Source organism: Panthera leo, chromosome B4 (assembly GCF_018350215.1).
Source record: "Panthera leo isolate Ple1 chromosome B4, P.leo_Ple1_pat1.1, whole genome shotgun sequence".
NCBI classification, from domain to species: Eukaryota; Metazoa; Chordata; class Mammalia; order Carnivora; family Felidae; genus Panthera; species Panthera leo.
In genome coordinates, this window is record NC_056685.1 from 20,661,844 (window position 1) to 20,677,440 (window position 15,597).

Genomic DNA, 15,597 nt, shown 5'->3' on the forward strand with positions numbered 1-15,597 from the left:
AGTCCTGAACATGCAAGAACTCAGGGACTACCATATTCAGGTGCTTTTCCTAAGCAACCTATTTGAGCAGACATAATAGGGTTCGCCAGAGAAGCAAAACCCATAGGATGGATGTATGGGAAGAGATTTGTGTAAGGAATTGGCTCACACAATTATGGAGATGGAGAAGTTCCATGATCTTCCATTTGCAAGCTGGAGACCCAGGAAAGCCAGTGGTATAATTCAGTCTGAGTCTAAAGGCCTGAGAACCAAGAGTGCCTTGGGTAGGTGATCAATATTCCAATTCAATCAGGCAGGAAGGGCTGAATTCTTCCTCTCCTGTTTTCTTCTAATCAGGCTCTCAACATATTGGATGATGCTCCCCTACACTGGGATGGGGGTGGGGGGGGGGTGGGAGGTGGGTAGGAGGAGGAGACAAACTACTGAATCCATTGATTCAAGGGGTAATTTCATACAGACACACCTAGAAATAATGCTTGGCCAAATATCTGGGCATCCTGTGATTCAGTCAAGTTGACACATAACATTAACTATCACAGCAGGGCTCCACAAACTGGCTATCCATTTTTGTAAATAAAATTTTATTGGAACATAGCCGCATCCATCCATTTATGTATATGTCTGCGGCTGCTTTTGCACTAAAACAGCAGACTGAGTAATTTTTGACAGCTTCCCACCAGTCCTAAAATATTTACTATCAGGTTCCTTAACGAGAAAGCCTCCCAACTCTTGGACTGCAGGATGACCTTTATCCAGTAAGCGATGACTGGGGAAACTGGCGCAAGGACGGACGGTGACCATTTCCTGTATTTAATTATAGCGCCAAGGCCAACAGAAGAGTGGGACTGCGGGTAAAAGTATAACATATAAACATTATATGTGCTGAAAAAGTAAGAAAAATGTAACTCAAAACGAGAGGAGAAGAAAGAGAGACAAGGGAAATTAGAAGAAGGCTGCACGCTGTAGCACTCAAGCGGGAGTCAAAGCGTGCCTACTCAGAGAGGAAGAGTGCGCCTGCGTCGTGGCCACTCAGCGCTTCAGTACGCCGGGTCAAGGGTCAGCCGCGCAAGATGGCGGCGAGGACGAGCCGCGGCCGTTGGGCTCGAGCGGCGTCGAGGCGCTGAGTGTCTCGGGGTGCCGGGTATTTCAGGGTGTGGAATTCGTCAGCCGTGGGGAAGAGCACGCGCACTGGCTGGGGGAGTGATGTCAAAGACTACGCGAAAATTCTATTTGTAGGGCATCGGAGAGAGGTGAGTGGAAGCTTTGATATTGATGGGCAGAGTCGGGTCACAGCGTGCAACTGCCCCGTGATAATAAAGAATATACCCTCTTAAAAAAAATTTTTTTTTTTAATGTTTGTTTTCGAGAGACAGAGCGTGAGCGGTGGAGGGGCAGAGAGAGAGGCAGACACAGAATCTGAAGCAGGCTCCAGGCTCCCAGCTGTCAGCGCAGAGTCAGGGGTGGGGCTCGAACCCACCAGCGTGAGATCATGACCTGAGCCAAAGTGGGACGCTCAACCGAATGAGCCACCCAGGTGCCCCCAGAATGTATCTTCTTTTAAACACCATGTGAACATTCCTGAAAAGGGATCGTATATTAGGGCACAAAGAAATCATTGATAGGTTTCATCAAAGTGAAACATTATTAATATTTCCTGAACACAGTACAATAAAGTTAGAAATGAAAACTAAAAACAAGAAAGCGCTTCCACCTGGAAATTTTTTAAAAATTCTATTAAACAACTCTTGGGTTACAAGGGAAATATACACAGAAGTTACAGAATTTCTGAAAAATGATAATGAAAAGGCTATGAATCAAGAATATATACGTAAAACCTTTATATAGTTATATATTTAAAGCATCTCTATATAAGAAGCAGTGATTGTTAACAATTCAAAGCCCTAAACACCTCTATCAGTTAAAATTAAAAATGGAAAATAAAGGCATTAGATCCCCAATTCAAAAATCTAGAAAAAAGAATAAAACCAAAAGCACACAAAGATAATAAAGGCAAATGCAGAAATTGATGAGATTTAAAACAGAAAAATAGTGGATGAAATCCACTAATCAAAATTCTAGGGGCACCTGGGTGGCTCAGTTGGTTAAGCATTGGACTTGGGCCCAGGTCATGATCTCTCTGTTCATGAGTTCGAGCCCTGCACGGGACTCTCTGCTGTCACCAAGGAGCCTGCTTGGGATTCTCTGTCTCCCTCTCTTTCTGCCCCTCCCTTGCTTGCACACTCTCTTTCACAAATAAATAAGCATTAAAAAAAAAAAAAAAAAAAAAAAAAGGGCTGCATTAAAAAAAAAAAAATTCTTTGGAAAAGATGCACAAGATAGACCACTAGCTAATTTAATCAAAAGGAGATGTGATGATGGAAGCAGGGTCAGAAATTTGAAGATGCTATATTGCTGGCCTTGAAGGTGAAAGAAGGGGCCAGAAGCCCACAGTATAGGCGGACTGTAGGTGCTAGAAAAGGCAAGAGAATGGATTCTACCCTAGGGCTTCGAGAAAGAATGCAGCCCTTCTCCTGGTATAAACCTAGGTAACCCGTGTTTAACCGCTTGAGGTACTGCCAGACTGCTTTCCAAAGCGGTCTCACCATTTTTGGTTATATCCGTCCTAGTGGGTGTGAAATGATTTGTGGCTTTGATTTGCATTTTCCTAATAATGATGTTGAGCGTCTTTCCATGTGCTTCTGAGCCATTTGTATATCTTCTTTGGAGACACATGTATTCAAATTCTTTCCTCGTTCTAAAACTTGTCCCTTTCGTTGTCGAGTTGTAAGAGTTCTTTACAAATTCTGGGTATAAGTCGTGTTGCTTTGTGTGAAACATCTTTGCCTGATTGTTCATTTTCCGGGCTCTGTTGGTATCGCTCGCTGCCTTCGACCAAGCAGGCCCCTCTCCTGCTTCGTGGACCGGCTTTGTACAGAGGACCCACTGAGAGATTCTGGGGACCTCTACCAACTCTTTCCCTCCTCAGGGAGAAGCACGTGGCTGTCATTTTTGTCTCCTGCTCTGTGCTGAGCAGGGGTGTGGGAGGCTATGGCATCAGCCCAAAGCACTGTCTCTCTTCTCCCCTAGACAACTAGACTGTGCTGACCAGTCCAGAGATTCAAAAGTGGTTAGACAGCAGCTCTGGAAAAGTCGGGGAGGTGGATGTAAAGATAAACTCCTTTCCTCCCTGGGGGTAGCTAACAGCGGGCAGGGAGTTTTCATCCACTCGCTCTGCCAGGCGGGGGGAAGGTCCGTGGCATCTGCCAGCCCAAGCTACTGTGTCCATTCTTCCCCAGGCAGCTAACTGTGCCAGACCTGACAGAGCTTCAAGACTGGCAAGACAAGGGCTAGTCTTCTGGGGAGACCTCTTGGAAAAGTTGGGGTGATGGATGTACAGACCAGTCTCTTCCTTCCCCTAGGTTAAGTGGGGGGCTGGGGTGGGGGCGCTCTTCCTGGTCGCGCGGTGCTTTGCCGGGCGCAGGGACTCCCGTGAGACGGTGTCCTGAATCTCCCTACTGACTTCGGAGAGTCTAGTTTTGTGTTCTGTCGGATGCAGGAGCCTTTCAGTTTGTTTCCGGATTTCTCATAAAGAGACTGTCTGTGAATTGGTGCTCAATTGGGGTGTTTGTTGGGGGAAGGAGCGTCCGGGGCTTCCTCCTTCACCATCTTGCTGACATCACCCTGATTTCAGCTTGAAGGACTTTGCTGAGTGTTTATTTTGATTGGGAGGATCTGCTAGTGACAGATCTTCTCTGTTTTTGTCTATCTGAGAGTAAGGTAAAACACAAAAAAGCTCCCTTCTTCCCGAGATCCGGTTGTTTTCTTGAATGAAGGCGCCTCAAATTGCTGCAAGTTTTTGGCTCATGTCCAGAGTTCTAAAAAAGTAGATGATGACAGTTTTGCTACTATTCTGATTACTTTCATGGAGAAGTGGATTTTCAGAGGGTTTTATTCCATCATTGCTTTCCCCCTTGTTATTGAAGAAGCTCTGGAAGATTGGTGTCAGAGGTCTTCCAGAAAACCACAGCCAGTAAAAGCTATATATTAAAGTGATTTATTTAAAGGCATTGGTTTATGTGATTGCGAGGGCTTATTAGGTTAAGTCGAAAAAACATAGGCGAGGCTGTCAGGAAGGGTCGGCTGGAGCACTCAGGCATGAGCTGAAGCTGCTGTCCACAGGTAGAATGTCTCCTTCTGGAAAACCTCATTTCTGCTCGAAAGGCCTTATGGAATCAGGCCCACCCGCATCGTCTGCTGTAGTCTTTCTTAGTTAACGTCAATTGATTATAGACTCGAATCGCGTCTACAAGATGCCTTCACGGCAACACCTAGATTAGCATTTGATCATTTTCATGAGGTCTCTGGGGAAACCAAGCCAACTATGACTGTGCAAATCAGATGAAGTACAAAGCTACAGGAACAGTTTGACTTCACATGGATTAAATGGAAGGAAATTGAGGACGTCTAATATTTTGGGAAACTTAGTGACGTGATGTAGTGCAAAGAACACGTAATGTCGTACAGAGAACACTGAGATGACCTGGCTGAAGCCTGGCCCTGTGATTGACTACCTCAGAGAGATTACCAGTCTGTCGGAGCATCAGTCTTCTCAGTTGTGAAAAGAGAATAAAGATAAAACCACGGTATGAGATTTAAGTGAGAGAATGTGAGGGACCCCTGAGTTAATGTAAAGACTTGGTGAAAATTGAATTTCATCACACTGATGACTTAAAAACCCTTTTACATAACATCATTTAGAGGACCAAAAGCCAAGAGCATCTGTACATCCCTGGCCTACGTATCCCACCCCCACATGGGAACAGTGGGGGTGTGTCCGTCTGGTCAGCAAATCCCAGATGTCCCTTAGTCTATCTGGTTCACTAGTGCGGTGATCAATACATACAGTTCATTTGTATATTTTAGCATTTTTGCTGCTGCTTGTTTTTGGTAAAAAGAGGCATTTAAAAAATTTTTTTTAACGTTTATTTATTTTTAAGACAGAGAGAGACAGAGCATGAACGGGGGAGGGTCACAGAGAGGGAGACACAGAATCTGAAACAGGCTCCAGGCTCTGAGCTGTCAGCACAGAGCCTGATGTGGGGCTCGAACTCACGGACCGTGAGATCACGACCTGAGCCGAAGTCGGCCGCTTAACTGACTGAGACACCCAGGCGCCCCTCTCTTTGTGGCATTTTATTTGATTAAAAGCTAAATTCCTAAGTCCATGTAGGAAAATATTAAAAGAAAAAACCACATGGCTTCATAGTTAAACATTCAGTGTTCGATTCGGGGAGTCTTATGTGACAATGTGAAGATATTCCACTTTGTGTGCCCTGTAGAGTGTCACCCACCACAGTAACGTGTTCTGTTTGTTCTGTGATCAGTTCCTTATTTTTAGAAAGACTTGCTAATTTATAGTAAATCAACTTTACCGTCTGGACAAAATGTGGGAGTGGGGTGGGGTGGGAGGATGGGTTCTATTCTCAGAATTTAAATGGAAAACTCCCTCCTTTTGCCTGGTCAAACCCTGGTTTGGAGATGTGTAAGTACAACCAAAGCAGGAAGAAGCTCCCTTCTGGACTTTTGGGGAAAAATATCTGAGGCCATCTAAGGCACCGAATCCCCAGGCTAATAAACTATTCATCCCCACACCACGAGGAAGCTTGAGGGGGGAAAATGGTAGGTAAACACCGGGAAAATAGAAATCCTTATATTTTAGTACTGTCATCTTTGGTAAAACTAAGTAAAAGTAGCACATTAGTTGCCACAGGATCCTTAACTAATACAATCTGAGGCCCCCCCCACCAAATTTTTTTAAGTGTATATGAGTATACTAAAGTTGTGTAGAAAATGTCACATATGTTGAAGCAATCATCTGTTTGTATAGGACTTTAACAAAGCGATTGACTGAATGACTTCTATAAATGGATTTCTCAGTCAACTCCACTGGTAACTGCGATGGTAATTGAAGATGACCACAGCAATTTACTCAAAAACAAATTCACAAGGGAGTGTAACTTCAGTAAAAACCGAGGGCGATCATGACGTTGCCACACCTGTAGTAAAAGAATGAAAGAAATCTCAACTCCAGATCGGGGGGAGAAGGTCTCTGTGGATCATATGGCAATCGTAGCTGAAGTCCACGGTTTTGCGGAGACTACTTTGTGGTACTAAAATGAGGCTGTTTCAGGGGCTGGCACACTTGCTCTGTAAAGGGCTCTCGTAAGTGTTTTAGGCTTTGTGGGCGTCGGGTCTCAGTCACAGCTACTGAGTCTGCCACTGTGGCTTGAAAGCAGCGATAGAAAATATGTGAACGGGCGTAGGTGTTTCCGTAAAACTACAAAAATCATGTGTTGGGCTGGATTGGCCCTCCGACTGTGGCTTGCTGACTCCTGCTCTAATCAGTAAGAAGCTGCCTCGTGCATATGTGTTAAGTATAGACAAGGGAGGCGGGAAGAGAGAAAGGGAGAGACAGAAAGAAGCATATTACAAAAAGTATTTAAAATGAGTGATTCATTTGGTGGGAGGGATTAATCGCTTAAGACCGTTTTCCAAACTGGCCGTCGGAAGTGAGACCTCTCGATTTAAAAAGTCAGGCAACAGTAAAGAAAATGCTGTTGGACTGAGAAAAAGATAGGAAAGGGAATAATACAGATTGACCCTCGTAACATGAACCGTGGGAGGGTTGGTACAAAACCCGGGAGGCTGCGTGCCGGCGGGGGCTCTCCAGACACAGCTGAGGGGCTTGGGAAAGAGGGGCCCTGCCGAAGGAAGGGTGGTGGTGAGGTCTTGGAGTCTGGAGAGGGTGCTGCGTCCATCAGTCAAGCCTTCAACTTCCAATCTTGAGCTGCCGGAGTTCCAGCCCTGGCCTTGCTGGCAACGATCATGTGCCCTCGGGCCAGTCACCTAGCTTGTGTGGGCCAAAGGTTCCTCATCTGTGACGCCTCCTCCAGCAGTAAGTGTGGGGTTGTGGAACACGGATGCATCACACTGGATTCCGAGAAACCCTGATCTCTTGTCCCTTCTCTTAAAAAGTCAAACACAAGCGTTTAAGAGTGAGAGAAAATTCCAGACTATGGCATGTAAGCGCCCTTTGGCAGGATTTTCACAGCATCACAAACAGGACTAAGACAAGCTTCTGGAGGGCATTCGGTTTAGATGAAAAGCTACCCCTTCAGAAGGAAGGAACTTTCAGTAATGGTTCTTGGTAACTTATCAACTCTCCTTTTCCAGAGACACTTTCCTGGTCTTCGGGGCCACTTTGCCACCAGTGCCTCTTTGATATGCCAGCCGTTTTAAAGGCGGCAGTTCAGTTAGTCAGGGAGAAGGGAACTGAGTGAAGGCTGCTGTGCATGTAACTCCTGTGCCTGGGAATTCAAAGGGCACAGCAAGTCTCCGCCCTTTAGGGAGAGCGACTTTCATATTTTTAACATAGCGGTCTCCAGATAATGTGGCTGGAGCTGAATAAAATGCTGTTTAAGAAGATGGGGAGGGAGGAAGAGATGGAAAGTGGTATTTTGAGACCTGGAAGAAGGCTTTTTATGTGCAGTATATACCGTGACCCCTGATTTTGTGCCAGTTAAACATTCCGTGTACAGTGATGGCTGGGGGCTTTCGGAGCACCGATGTTGAGAACTCCCGGGTGTAACTCCATGTTTCAGCCTCTTGGCCTTGCTTCCTCTTCACTATATCACTTCATTATATACATTTATACATTGTATACGTTACCAGCTCAGCATCCACAACCCCTGGTCTCTTGCACTTAACCCTTAATCATTTATTTCCAAAAGTGTTGTGTTAAGGATTAATGCTTCATACCAACTTTTGCCCTTCTGTGAATCTGCAGTAACCAGTTTTCTAGGACCAGTGTGAATCGAATCCAGAACATTAAACCATTGCTCTTTGCACAAGAAAACCCACAGAGCTTATGGGAATACTGGGACTAAGGGGCACAGCACCCCAAAACTTCATCACCGATACGGTCTAAAAAAAAAAAAAAAGAGGACCCTAATAAAAATAGCAGTAGTTTTAAGTGTTGCTACATGGCCAGGAAATGGACAAATACCACAATAAATGTGGCAGGTTCTCGTGAAGAGGACCTGAAGGGTGCCTGTGGTAGGAAACACTGGAAGGGGCTGCGTCTCTGGGACTGTTGTGAAGTAGAGGAAGGAGTGATTTGGAGGCAGACGTGAGGTGGTAACCCCAGGTAGAGCCCAGGGTGACCGCCCACATGGGGAGAAACCGACGGAGTTGGCGATGTTTGAGGGGTGCGTGGCTTGTGTATTCCTGTGTGGCACCGTTCGGCCAGGTGCGGTTTTCTGTGTCCACCTCGTGTTCCTCGTGGACTCAAGTGCACACGACTAAATGGGAAAAGTACATCACGCCCGATCCTTCCCTCACGTATCAATCGCGTTAGAACAAACACGCATTTTCAAAACGAGTGCCGTAGCCGAACGGACTGTGTTTGCTAACCTGGCCCCGATGACGGTGGAATGCTCTAAGAGAGCCTTCCGTCCGTCGGCGGTGGCCCAATAAGAGTTTCAAACAATGCGGACGTAGAACTATGGTTGGTAAAAATGGAAAATAAAATGATATTTATAGGGTATTCACCGAAGAGATTTCTTTTCTCTGTTCATCTTACAGCAAGCCCATTTTGGTGTGGAAGTTTCCATTGTTTACTAATAAAATAATTCACAGGTTGAAGGCAAAGCTCTAGGTAGTGAAGAGATTCGGTTTTACTTGTACTTCTTCAAGGTGCAGCTGAAGGGACTCTTAGTACCGAGTCTTTAAATTGATTTGCATTGGAGAGAAACCCAGTGGAGACAGAGGAACGAGGGATCCACTTTGTGAGTCATCAAAGTGCTTTATTTTGTAAAGCCTGGCTCATGACTGGAGTGTATTGTTAGCACTAGGAGATACAAGGCAAACTTCCTCACTCTGTCCAAATAGTTCATCGACAGAAATGAATGACAGAGACTGTTACAGACAAAAAGAAAGCATTTTGTAAACTTCTAAAAGCATACACACACTGGCCACAAAGGAAATAGTTACTCAAATAATGTACGGGTACCTTATCTTTACTTCAGGGTCTCACCTCTGTAGTCTTGGGCCAAAGAAACCACAGTATAACTTCAGAATACTCGAACTGACTTGATTCCAGAATGAACGGGGAAGGGGGAGGGGGCAGACCAGTCTCGATGAATTCAAATGCGTAAAATACGGATTCGGACAACCATGTCATGGTGGTAACACCATCTACCGTGGAGGACGAACCCGGGGGAAGTCCATAATAGTCCGGTGGTGTTGCTGCTGGCCTCCGGAGGTCCTGACTTGCCATCAGCACGTGTTTTCTGAAGTAAACCCACACACACTGGGCACAGTTGCAGCCCTGATCAGCCCGGAAGTAAAGTCACTGCAAGAGGCAGTATGGCAGGGGGTATTTGTGAGTTGTGAGTAATCACTGGAGGGTGGATTTTTTTTTTTTTTCTTTTCTGAAACTGCCTACAAAAATCATCTCATGTTTTACACAAAGAATTTCAAAGGCACAGCTTTAGCACAGTGTATAAGTTGATAACCTACTCTAAGCAAGTCTAGTATTTTAGCTTGACGCCTTTCAGAAAATGCCAGAAAGTTGGTAAATACATGATCGATGTTGAAAATTTATAAACTGATTAAAACACAATCAGCACAGTTTAGGGCAATGAACTTACATAACCAGATTTGGGTTAAACATTAAAAAAAAAAAAAAATCATCGGGTTGATAAATGTACATCTGGAGGAAACAAAACCACCTTTTACTTTCATTGTAGAAGACTGCCTACCGTGTACTTTGAATAAAACACTCACCCAAAAACATGACTGCAGGGTACATTTCAAAATATGACAAACATTTCACCTACACTGTAAAATGACTTTACATGTAAACTTCAAAAATCACATGCTGTACATTAAATTTTTAGATTCAAAAATATCCCTGTTTTCCTAATAATGTAAACAGTAAAATTGAGGGTTTCAGTTAAAGGGATAATTCATAACAAAATACCACTGTTTAAACAATGGTCAAACATAAACATCTTATAATTTAGATCTGCCGTCGTTAACAGGAGAGTTCAGAGTTCTAATGCTTTGCTCACCTTCCCACAGTAGGAGATGTAGATACCATTGCCCGAAACTATGCACTTTTCAGGTAAGCTTTATTTTTATTTTGTAGCATAAATTCCTATATTGCAACATAAGAGTGTAACAGTGAAGAAGCTCCAGGCAAGAAAAGAGAAGTAAGCAGTTTTCCTGGACATACTTACTGAGGTGAAAAATGTACAGGGAAGAGTCACTAGGGGCATCAGCTTCTTGCTGGAGGAGGGGCATTTGTTCCCGGACCCCGGGGGGCCCCCCGCCCCTGGACACCGTGTGGAGGCGGAACCCTGAAGCAGGGCACGCCCCCGCCTGGTGCCAGGGGCCCGGGGCACAGCTGTTAAGGAGCGTCAGCGTGCGTGGTAGAAATGTAACATTCGCAGTAAGTTTTTTTCTTTTAATCACCATCATTATTATCATCATTATTATTATCTTCATTATTATTATGAATACTGTCACATCTTTCAACTCCAAAAAATAAACTGATCCACAGTTTATCGTGTGATGCCAACATGGTTGGTCTGACATGCATTTCCTTCATCCCGTCCCCCCGCACGTGCTCATTCATTCATTCATTCGTCCGCAGCTGGAATCAGAGGGTTGTTGCCCAAACACACCCTGACTGAAGCTGATCAGTTTTCATTAATTAATTAATTTTTAAGACACGCACACACATGCGCGCACACACACACACGTGTCAGAAATAGCTAGAACGATGCTGGGAAATATCAGGTAGCTGTTAAAGCGAGTAGCCTCCAAATCAGTCATCTTGGCCTGAAGATGTAAACGAGGAGGTGTGCTTCACTGAGTTTGGTTTTCATTTTTCCTACGCCGAAGCCACCTCTGTCCTTCCCATGCTCATGTCTGTCCGAGGTCATGTGGGAGGTTACGTCAAGATGTGGCCAATAAAGTCCAAAAAGCGCTTTGAATACTGTTCTGGGTTCACGGTCGAGATCTCTGCACCAGCCTAGGCAGATGGAAAGGAGAGGAATATCGATATAATCACTACTCAGTATGTAGAGCATTGTTTTCAATTGTGGCTAAACATAAAGCTAATAATAATAATCTGTGCCCCGTTCTTAAAACAGAACTCAGAATTCTATCTTGGATATTGCATCTGAATATCTGAATGGTCCAGGTTCTTAGGATCTGTGTGAAAACGAGGCAGAGAGGCTGAACCACAGATGCTGTTATCACACATACTGTGACTGTAGCAACTGAAAAAAACACCTTGAACTAGCCACGTCTGGGATGTTCCTTTCAAACAGTGGACTCCGTGTGGCCTACATTCGGAAGCCATGTAATCAATGTTTGTTTTTCAGGAGAACAGATTGGAGATACCTTGAGAATGACACAAACAGCAACATTCGGCTGAAGGGGAATTCCAACGACAACGACCTAGGATTGCGTTTCTCTTCCAGGACCCGGGTAAGTGGCTGAGTGCTCAAACGAGAGGGGTGACAGCAGCAGCAGGGTCCGTGTCAGCTGGCACCGTAACCAGGTGGGACGTGAGGCTGCTGATCGCACCTCCCCCAGCAGGGCACAGCAGTGCCATTGTTCCCCTTCACAGTGACCTGCTCAGGGCAAGGAAGCAGGGGCCCCTCGAGGAGGCTCAGTGGGGGACTTCCTATTACCAGAGGCGATGCTGGCGACCAGACTCGAGGTCTGGAGTTACCAGCCAGTTTCCTGAGCTGCAAAGGGCAAGACCAGTTTTACTAAGTCACCAGGTGCTATTTTTAGACACCCATAGTCACTGGGGAACCTGTAATTTCCATGCCTGGCCTGGGCCGCCGGGATCTCCACGGACGAGCCCGGGCCTCGAAGGCAGAGAATAGTTCCCAGCAGCTCAGCACGGCATTCCTTTGCTAAGAGTAAGGTCTTGCTCCTGCAGATGCAAACTGTACACAGTTTCAGGCCATGTGGTGTATGACGGAGCCGGGCTGGTGCCTTCCAGTGGAGACTCGAGTGGAGCCACGTTTGCCACGGCAAATTTCCAATTTCACGTGGTGTGTGATGTTACGGTGAGAATGGGGAAGGAGGGGAACGAACACGGAGCACCTCCCCGGCGCTCGGCCTGTTCGCCTCACGTCTCCTCCACAAGACCCCTTCAGCAAGGCAGTGGGGCTCCCTTCTTAGTTGGGGGACCTGAAGCTCTCGCGGTTACACGGCCGGGAAAGCTGAAATCGGGGTTCTGAGCCAGTTCTGTCTCTGTAGTATGCCCGTGGTTCTCCATCAGAGGTGAGCATCGGAATGACTACAGAGCCGTTGAGGGACCTCCCCCAGCTTCTTGGCCCGGACTCAGAATCGGGGAAGGGGACTGTGGGCCTGGCACGCACACACTTCACAAATGCCATGCGGGAGGCTGCGATGCCAGCAGGTGAGAGCCGCCGGGTGCCCTCCTCTCTCACCGACGCAGGAGTTCCGGCACTTTCACTGGGCCGGGGGAGGTCTTGGTCATGCTTTGCACGCGGTTGGAATACCGTAAGTAGTGGCTGATGGTGCAACTGAAATGTTTCTTTGGCAAACAGAATATGGTTTTGGGCTGGTTCCCTTGCTGGGAGGGCAGCCTAGCCGGTTTGATTGTAAAATACAGAAAAAGAGCCTTTAATAGAGGCTGATGTTCTGGTGTATCCTGGCTGGTTGTACACACTACTGCTCCTTCCAGTGTGAACAAGCCAAGACACAAGTCTGTCTCTATGGGATGGGGGTCTGCAGCCTTTTTAGCAACACCTGGAAAGCCAAAATGAATCTCTACGATACAAGCATAATGGATACTCACCACCTGGGAGGTTCAGCCAGGCAGGTGGGATTGCTGGTAGGGCATGGGGCCGGGACTAGCACAGAGCAAGGGGCCGGGCTAGGTCCTGGGGAGCAGTCCCATTTCTACCACTTTCTAGTGCCGTGACCCTGACAAGTTACCATTTACGCTTTCTTCCTCAGTTTCTTCAGCTGATAAACAGGGATACAGGCTTGTCATGGGGATTCAGTAAGCCAACATATGCCTAGAATAGTGATAATTTAGAGCAAGAACAATAAAGGTGAGGAATTTATGTTATTAAACTTTGATCTTGCACCCAAAAGTTTTCTGTAGTAAAAAATACACAATTCGCTGTGCAAAAAGAAAGATAATACTGCATATCTGGGAAGTGTCTGAAGCACAGAAGAGTGCTTCAGTTCTGAACATTTTACAGTTTTGAGAATTCATGTTAAAACACTTAGTTATCTTCACTTTTGTCTTTGAAGCATTTTTCAAACAAAAACGAATTCGCACAATATTCTAGAGATGCACGTGTGTGCTAATACCCCAGTGTGGAAAAAGACGACTGGCCGCTGAGTTGAAGTGACCTGCCCAAAGCATAGGGAGTCGTGGTGGGAGCTGGTATTAGCTGTTGGCATTTGCTGGCTCCAAATCTCGCACTCGGAACATGAACCCCCCAAGGTAACAAGAACCCCTGAGGGACTCTGGACAGCTCAGTGGGAGGGAGGCAACCACGGCTGGTCCCTGTACTCCAGACTGCAGCAAGGGCCCAAGAGCAGAGAAGGAAACAAAGTGGAGATACTTACGCCATGTTTAACAGTTTTTGCAGCGTGGGCAGCTTTCTTTTTTGCATCATAATGAGTCAAGATGTCAATAATTGCCATAAAGTACACCTCTTTCCTGGGCGAGTCTGTAAAGGGATGAGAGAGAGCAGTGATTGTGGGACAAATGACGCCACCTGGAAAGGCACGTCCTGGGGGTGAGGGACTCAGGACAGAACAGGGTTTGGAGGAGTCTGAAAACTAAGGCCATGTCCATGTAAGTTCAGACACATTCTAAAAAAAAACTTTTACCCCCTCCTCCATGTTTTATGGAGTAGAGAGATGGGCAGACTGGGTGAGGGGACTGGGAGAGACCGGCTTCCTGTTATGGGAGGAACAAGTCACGGAGCAGAAAGGCACAGCGTAGGGAACACAGCAGTGACTCGGCACCAGGGCTGAGAGGTGGGCAGGTGCGGGCACGGCAGAAAGCCCAGCGCAGCGCCGAAAATCACTGTGTTGTCCACCGGAAGTTAACGTTAACACTGTGTATCAGCTATCCCCAAACACAAAAAAAGTTAACTGATAAATAAAATAGCAATTTGGAAAAAGCATCCACGTAACTCCTGCATATCCCTGTTAAACAGCTTAACTTTCCCCAATTCTCTCTCAATTCAAAAAGTAAAAAAGTATCACCCTAGGATGTTACCAGGAGAGGTCCAAGGGGGAGGTGGTTTTTAATTTTTGTCAATCTGCATTTTCTTTAACGATTATGGATTGCTTTGGTGTAGAGAGAGATGCTCATACAACAGGTAGATGGAATTACGCTCCTCACTCCTAGTCTACCGCTAACTACAGGTGCACCTTGCTTTACGGCGCTTTGCACATACTGCGTTTTCCACAGGTTGAAGGTTTATGGCAACCCTGTGTCAAGCAAGTCTGCTGGCACCATTTTCCCAATGGCATTTGCTCACTTCGTGACTCCGACACATTCTGGTAATCCTAGCAACAGTTTAAACTTTTTCATTATTGTATTTGCATGGTGATCTGTGATCAGTGATTACAACTCACTGAAAGCTCAGATGATGGTTAGTATTAGTATATTTTAGCGATAAAGTATTTTTAAAATAAGGTACGTACATTGTTTATTAAAGATATAATGCTGTTGCACACTTAAGAGACTATACAGCAGTGTAAACATAACTTCTATATGTACCAGGAAACCAGAACATTCATCTGACTCACGTGGTGGTGGTGGTCTAGAACTGACCCTGCAACACCTTTGAGGTGTGCCTGTCCTTACAACCGTTCATAATTCTGAGTCTAGCATCAGAACTGCAGAAAGGCATTTATCATCTCTAAGATCCGTCTTCCACGTATTTCCACAAATAGGCTGTTTTAATTATAAACAATAAGAAAAGTACATTTGACTACATCTCATTTTCTGCACTGAAGAAAATTTTGGGGAGCAAAATAACAACTCAAGCTCACTTGGCTGATATGCCACATCTTTTTTTTTTTTTTTCTTAATGATGAACCACAATTTTTATTACTCAAAAAATAAGAGGCCTGTTTTTATCCTACCTCCAAATTATCTTGGTTTTCTCATGTCTCAGTAGCTAAGGTAGAAGGTGATATTCCTTCAAATATCCAGTCACCCAGATTTGGAGGATTAAGATTGGGCTCACTTAGACAAGAGGGCCATAGAGACCCCTTAATGGGCGGCCAGGGGGCACGGCAGAGGACAGACAGACACAACAGCAGACCAGACGCCCTCATCCCACGCCCTGGGCCAGCTTCAGCGCTCCTGAAAGGGGAAGGGCCGGTAGCGGTAGCGATGAGCCTCCCTCCCCCGGGAGGCACACTAGGGACCTCGTGTGTGCCTAGCTCAGGATGGATTCCTGACGTTTTGGATCCACGTAAGAGATGGCGAAGAAAAAAAATTTTTTA

At 45.8% G+C, this 15,597-nt stretch overlaps 1 protein-coding gene and 1 long non-coding RNA gene across 6 annotated transcripts in view; one reads left to right on the top strand and one right to left on the bottom strand.

Moving 5' to 3' along the window:
• The first annotated feature begins 1,064 nt into the window (after positions 1-1,064).
• LOC122223963 lies at positions 1,065-14,237 on the top strand. Its single transcript, XR_006204588.1, has 2 exons — positions 1,065-1,250; positions 11,454-14,237. It is a non-coding gene; the product is annotated as an uncharacterized LOC122223963 (long non-coding RNA).
• PIP4K2A (phosphatidylinositol-5-phosphate 4-kinase type 2 alpha) overlaps positions 8,844-15,597 on the bottom strand; it is a 185,687-nt gene continuing 178,933 nt past the window's right edge. For 4 of the 5 annotated variants that reach the window (XM_042945092.1, XM_042945088.1, XM_042945091.1 and 1 more), the window contains 2 exons: positions 13,696-13,799; positions 8,844-11,098 (listed from right to left, as the gene is read on the bottom strand). In XM_042945092.1, coding sequence (XP_042801026.1) covers positions 11,018-11,098; positions 13,696-13,799 — 185 coding nt within the window. In that variant the 3' untranslated portion in view covers positions 8,844-11,017. Of the gene's footprint in view, positions 11,099-13,050; positions 13,134-13,695; positions 13,800-15,597 lie in introns of those variants that run through there. The other variant, XM_042945089.1, reaches the window with a different exon arrangement.